Raw genomic sequence first — 6,468 nt, 5'->3', positions numbered from 1 at the left:
GCTTCTATTTGGAAATTTATTCTATTTCTTCTCATCGGTGGAACTTGTAGTCATCAGATGTCGCCGGGTTTTGCTGGATCTCATGAAGCAAAAATTAAAACTTTACATATTTCAAACATGCAAAAATATATTTAATTAGCAATTATATTTACAATAAGTTTCAATGACTCATTAATTATACACTAGTTATATTTCCTTCTTAAATAATTATTTTACTGCATCACTATCATCTATCATTAATCCCAGAGGGCAAACAATCTGTATAGCTTCATATGTTGTGGATGGCAATTCATTATTCTCGGGAAGAATCTTCTTAACAATTTCCAACATCCCCTGAAATGCCTTATCGGACATACCATTTTTGACCTTCCATTGCATAAATTCTAGTGTGGTACCAAGCTTTTTATGGCCACCCTGGCAATCTGGGCATAGTAATTTGCTGTGATCATCATACGCTGCAACTTTGATGCTTCCTTATGAGTTTCGCAATCTCTGTGTGCATCCCTAAGCACCTGACCAAGGTCATCAATATCGCAAACTCAAATATTGCTGAAAGTTTATATAGAAATACACAAATTATTTAGCTCATATTTAATTTACAAATAACTAAACTTTTAAAAAATTCAATATTTCCCACATAATTTACTTATTCTAAAAATGGCTAATTCCATACCTCTATCTAAAAAGTACTAAAGTATGAAATTACACCTACAATTTATATGACTAATTTATAAATACAAAAAATACATTTACTCTAACTTTTCCCTAATACATAAAATTGAAATAATCTCAATTCTACCTCACATTTACTGTCCATTCTCCCTCACATTCAAACTATCCATCACATTGTAGCTCAAAAACATGTATAAATACAAATCCTCTACGTACTTAACAACAAACAAACTCATTTTTCTCCCTCTGTAAAGTATAAAACAAAGCTTAACAACAATAAATGAACGGAGCATGAAGTAGCTAACCTTCACAACACTTTGGATGAGTAAAATCCCTACGTAAATGAGGAAAAAAATTCAGCAGCACCTCCCCTAGGCTTGCTTCGGCGCCTTGGAGAGGATGAGCTTCTCTGTCTTTGTGGAGTGGAGTGGCTCGGGTTGGAGGAGTGGTCCCTCCTGTAGATAAGATTTTATCCCAGTTGGTAAATCCAACCGGGACAAAAGATCTAATCTTTAGATCTTTTGTCCCGGTTGGTGTTTACTCCTGGTTGGTAACGCCAACCAGGACAAAAGCTCCAACCTTTTATCCCGGTTGGAATTACCAACTGGAAGTACACCGGTTATCCCGGTTGGTAAATCCAACTGGGACAAAAGATGTGGCTCCAACTGGGGGTAAAGGGTGGCGCCATCGGTGCCCGGCAACTAGCCGTTTGAACCGAGACTAAGGGTTGGCTTGTAGTCCCGGTTGCAAAAAAAGAACCGAGAGTAAGGTACGCCCCATTCCAGCCTACCGTGGCGCACCCCCTTTTCTCCCAGGCCGAAATTAAACCGAGACTAAAGGGGGTGGGATCTAAAGTCAGTTCTCTAGTAGTGTATATTTATAGGGTTGAGTGTGCGTGCGTATATGTGAGCATATGTGTCTGCGCGTCTTTACTGTGTTTCATAAAAAGTTAACTTAGTTGTGAAAGTCAAATAGGAAAATAAATAAATTTTGAATAATGTAAGCGTGCAAGAAAATAACATCACAATCCTACTCGCACCGTTAGAAAGTATTTGACATTGTTGGCATCTTTAAATCTTCAAGGTGCAACTTTGACCTATATTTCTTCAAGAATATATAATGTTTCAATATCTCATAAATCTATTGCATTTTGAGAGACCGAGAGTAAATTTTGAAATTAAAGGAAATATACACAATATATAACTTTTATGATTCCAATCTAAATATAGTTTAAATAATTTGTGGTGAAATTTAAAACTTTTAATAAGAGATCATGAGTATTTGTGACCCGAGAAGGTAAGAGTTAGTGCATGTAGTTGAAATGGCAAGATAGGAGCCACACACGCCAATGTCAACACTTAATCCATGGACGTGGCTACCTAATAACATACCGAATCCAGCAATTAATCATTATCAGTTCGTTACACGCATGCGTCCATTTACACGTTGCGTATCATTCTCTGCAACTCAAATCACATGCAGCTAAGCTCTTGCACGCCCGCCCGGCCGGCCATTTCATTACACATGCACAACCCCGAGCATGTTCTCATTGCCTTTCCCTTTCGAGCAGTCAACTGGTAGGTATGGCCGGCCAAATCAGTAGGATACGACCAGGGAATGGAAACCCTGCACGGCCTATAAGAACGCACGTAGCTGCTCCCTTTTCCCCGCACCGAACACCACTCCACTACACCGATTCGTCGTGTTCGCAGCATGGAACCAGCTGAGACAATGGTGGGCGACAGGTCGGCCATGGCGAGTACCGCGCTGTGCCTGCTCGTGGTGTCCTCGTCCGTGCTGGTAACGACGGCCGCCGCTGCCGGTGCCCGGCCGCCGGCGATGTTCGTGTTCGGGGACTCGACGCTGGACGTCGGCAACAACAACTACTTGTCAGGGCCGGACGTGCCCCGGGCGAACAAGCCTTACTACGGCATCGACTTCCCGGGCTCCGTTTCCACCGGACGCTTCAGCAACGGCTACAACATCGCCGACTACCTCGGTCTGTACTGCACTTCACGTCATGATTATCCATGTCAAAATGTGTTTTGTTGTGTAATTTACATGTACGAACTACAAATGCTGCGCAGCGAAGAGCTTGGGGTTCCCGTGGAGTCCTCCGCCTTATCTGTCGCTGGCACCAAGCTCCGGCCGTCTCGTCCAGGCCGCTGTTGCTGGTGGTGTCAGCTATGCCTCGGGAGGAGCTGGGATCCTCGACTCCACTGTAAGCATTTGATTTCATGTAGTAGAGAATTTACATCAAATTTAAATTTGAATCACTTTCATGCATACAAATTGCTGAACAAAATCTAATGAACTAAATTAATTTGTGCGTGCATCCAGAACGCTGGCAACAACATCCCGTTGTCGAAGCAGGTGCAGTACTTCAAGACCACCAAGTCCCAGATGGTCGCCAAGCTGGGCTCCCGTGCGGCGAACTTCCTCCTCACCAAGTCCGTCTTCCTCTTCAGCGTCGGCAGCAACGACCTCTTCGTCTTCGCGGTTGCGGAGCAGAACAAGTCCGCCGCCGGACAACAACGCGACGCGGCCGCCCTCTACGCAAGCCTCATCTCCGGCTACTCCGCCGCCGTCCGGGACCTCCACGCGCTGGGCGCCAGCAAGTTCGCCGTCATCAACGTCGGCCTTCTGGGGTGCGTCCCGGCGGCGCGGCTGCACGACGCCAGCGGCGCGTGCTCCGGCGCGCTGAACCAGCTCGCGTCGGGCTTCGACGACGTCCTCGCCTCAATGTTCAGTAGCCTCGCGTCCAGGCTGCCGGGCTTCGCCTACTCGCTCGCCGACTACTACGGCCTCTCGGAGGCGACCTTCGCCGACCCGCGGGCGGTCGGGTACACCGACATCGCCGGCGCGTGCTGCGGCGGTGGGAGGCTCGGCGCGGAGGCGCCCTGCTTGCCCAACGCCACGGTGTGCGCCGACCGCGACCGGCACGCGTTCTGGGACGCCGTGCATCCGAGCCAGCGGGGCGCGATGCTGACCGCCCAGAACTTCTATGACAGCCGCCCGGGGCGATACACTGCGCCCTTCAACTTCAAGGAGCTGGCTCAGACCAGCTTATGATCTTCTACAGACTGAATACTCCTGAAGATTTCTTCTCCCGCGTCCTATTTAATTTGTTTTCCACCTTCAAGTATAACAAGTATACGAAAGTATATACATACTGTTATAGCTCAATGAATTGATTGTTGAGGAGAATTGTTAACTCGTCGAAATGGTCAATAATAATACATTTATTTTGTGCAATTTTTGTACTTGGACATGCTCACATGCATGGTTATATGAAATATGCTACGTACGGAACTCGCCTCTATTGCTGGGTTCAAACTGTGTCATCAGTACGATTTTGGATTCGGTAGCAGCGGACAATCGGCAAAGATACTCATATGAGTAGTTTCTCAGCTCAATCGTTGATCTATGGCCCGGGAAAAACTGAACCGGGGATGATGTTATACCATCTTTGATCTGTTTATCTCATTTTGACTCGACTGGATTGTGATTGACATGTGGCAGAGGATTTTGAGTCCATGCTGCCACAGCTGCCATGTCGGCCTTCAACTGGTGGGCGATTCCTGCTGGATCACAAGACTGCAGCAGCATAAAAATCCAACTGCAGCAGTCCAACAACAAAATAGTTGCGCCAGCTAGATGGTGACCTAGAGCCGAAAGCGTATTATTTTGCAATTACTAGTGGAGATAGCCGTACGTGTCACAGCCCACAGGCACGGGTTTAAAATAAATAAATTTGATTAGAACTTATTGTTACTGATGATTATATGATGTTAAATACATAAACACGTAAAGGTATTATTATTTATATACCAAAGGTGTCCTAAACAAAATAACATTTAAATTATCAAAATCACCATATGGGAAATATTAAGTTATTTTAATAGACGGAGGAAAAGGAATGCTAGAATGAAAAACACCTAATCTACTATCAGTGAAATGAAAATAACTAACCTGGCGTCACACAATTATAGTGAGGTTGTGCCATAGCAACCTTGAAAAAGACGAAAGCATCACGTAGCAAACAAATGAACACAGACGTCTGTACTTTTTCAAGTACTAGGCTATGGGACCAATTTGGTGTGTGTGGGTGGGGGGAGGCCAACAAGCACCTTGCATATATGAGATAGAGAGTGGAAAGGAAAATATCCATTAATCAATCAATCAATTTGATTGGTTATTTGACTCATAATTAGGTCCTGTTTGGTTCTTTAGTCCCTCCTAAAGTTTCTGTCACATCGAATGTTAGATACTAATTAGTATTATTAAACATACACTAATTACAAAATCAATTGCACAGATGGAGGCTAATTTGCGAGACGAATCTATTAAGCCTAATTAAACCATAATTTGACAATGTAATGCTACAGTAAACATGTGGTAATTATGGATTAATTAGGCTTAATAGATTCATCTTGCTAATTAGCCTCCATCTGTGTAATTAGTTTTATAATTAGCTCATGTTTAGTCCTCCTAATTAGTCTCCGAATATTTGATGTGATATGAACTTTAGTCCGGACTAAAGTTCCAAACACCCCCTTAGAATGATTTTAATATAATTGGAAGGGACTTGACGTGATTGGTGATATGATTGTTCCAGATTAATCATGGTCGATTGTAAATCAATCAATCAATCTAATTGGTGGGACAACAGGCTTGTAATTGGAAGTGTTTCGACGTAATAAGAAGGGACTCGACATGGTTGGTGTTATGATTTTCCATTAACTGTGATTGATCGTTAGTACTGATATTTGCTCCCGAGCAGCTTTACAATTAATAATAGTTTTCTCAATACAGTTTTATTTTTATTAGTTACTCGTAGTGGCAATAATATTGCAACCTTTGGTTTTGATGACCGCACATCACTATCCATCACTAAATTTTCATTGCCTGGTAGGTCAATTTCTTACTCAATTGCTTAGAATCTTTGGACTTAATCACACAACAACATGCAACGACACTGCTGCAATCATCATTCCGCGCTACTGCAACACAGAGTGAAAGTATGCTCGCCGGCTCGCCACTAAGTCGATCCTCAATGATTTGATTTTGATCAACATTTCTTTACATACTCTTCCGGCACCTTCATGCAAATGCCTTGCTGTGCCGATCAGTGAAATTGTGATGTTGCGAGTCACTGTTGGTTAGGAAAATATTTTCACTGAAACGGGTAAAATACGCAGATTTAATAAAAAAATCTAAGGTGCCTGTCAATTTTTCTATCAACATTTCGATTGTTAAGATTTCTAAATACTGAGCACAATCACTTGGCTGCATACTGCTAATATTCCCCGGATGTGATGGTGGCATAGATCAAGGCACAAGATATTTGGTTAAGAAGCAACTTTTGGAGAGTTTGCATTTATATAAGAATAGATTTGTTCAAATTTTTATTTGCAAAAGAAGGATCAAATTGTGGTATTTTTTTTTGCATGGCTTAACCCGGAGTCTTTATTCGTCCATGATAGATGAAGACCTAAACTGATCTTATTATCATTATCAATACGTTGCCTTTTGAGGTGGATGGTGGATTTCGAAATATATTATAACTAATTGTGCCCTCCACCCTTCACACAAGCAAATTCTTCACTTTCATTTATTTTTTATAATCTTATTTCACAACCATTTTTGTTTGTAACAGTGTTATGCAGCATCAACCCAAAGCTTAGTTTTTTCAAGCCTGAAATCTTAAGTAGGGAAAAATTACCTTTTTCTCTGCACAATGGCAGTCGCAGATCATCATTTTTTTTCATTACCCAAAAAAAAATGAAGCTTTTT

The 6,468-nt window shown here is 42.5% G+C and overlaps 1 protein-coding gene across 1 annotated transcript; it reads left to right on the top strand.

Moving 5' to 3' along the window:
• The first annotated feature begins 2,326 nt into the window (after positions 1–2,326).
• LOC117843154 (GDSL esterase/lipase At5g55050) lies at positions 2,327–3,927 on the top strand. Its single transcript, XM_034723714.2, has 3 exons — positions 2,327–2,671; positions 2,760–2,893; positions 3,013–3,927. Exons 1-3 carry the CDS (start codon positions 2,386–2,388, stop codon positions 3,742–3,744), a joined length of 1,152 nt encoding a protein of 383 aa, XP_034579605.1. The 5' UTR covers positions 2,327–2,385; the 3' UTR covers positions 3,745–3,927.
• The last annotated feature ends 2,541 nt before the right edge of the window (positions 3,928–6,468 follow it).

The sequence above is a fragment of the Setaria viridis genome, chromosome 2 (assembly GCF_005286985.2).
Source record: "Setaria viridis chromosome 2, Setaria_viridis_v4.0, whole genome shotgun sequence".
NCBI lineage: Eukaryota > Viridiplantae > Streptophyta > Magnoliopsida > Poales > Poaceae > Setaria > Setaria viridis.
Note: the sequence above shows the minus strand (reverse complement) of the source record. Positions and strands in the feature narration are given on the sequence as shown.

Excerpts from the sequence above, each read along its gene's own strand:
- LOC117843154 (XM_034723714.2), top strand. The coding sequence starts at position 2,386 with ATGGAACCAGCTGAGACAATGGTGGGCGACAGGTCGGCCATGGCGAGT. Across the intron at positions 2,672-2,759 it reads CAACATCGCCGACTACCTCG|CGAAGAGCTTGGGGTTCCCG; the intron begins GTCTGTACTGCA and ends AATGCTGCGCAG. Across the intron at positions 2,894-3,012 it reads CTGGGATCCTCGACTCCACT|AACGCTGGCAACAACATCCC; the intron begins GTAAGCATTTGA and ends GCGTGCATCCAG.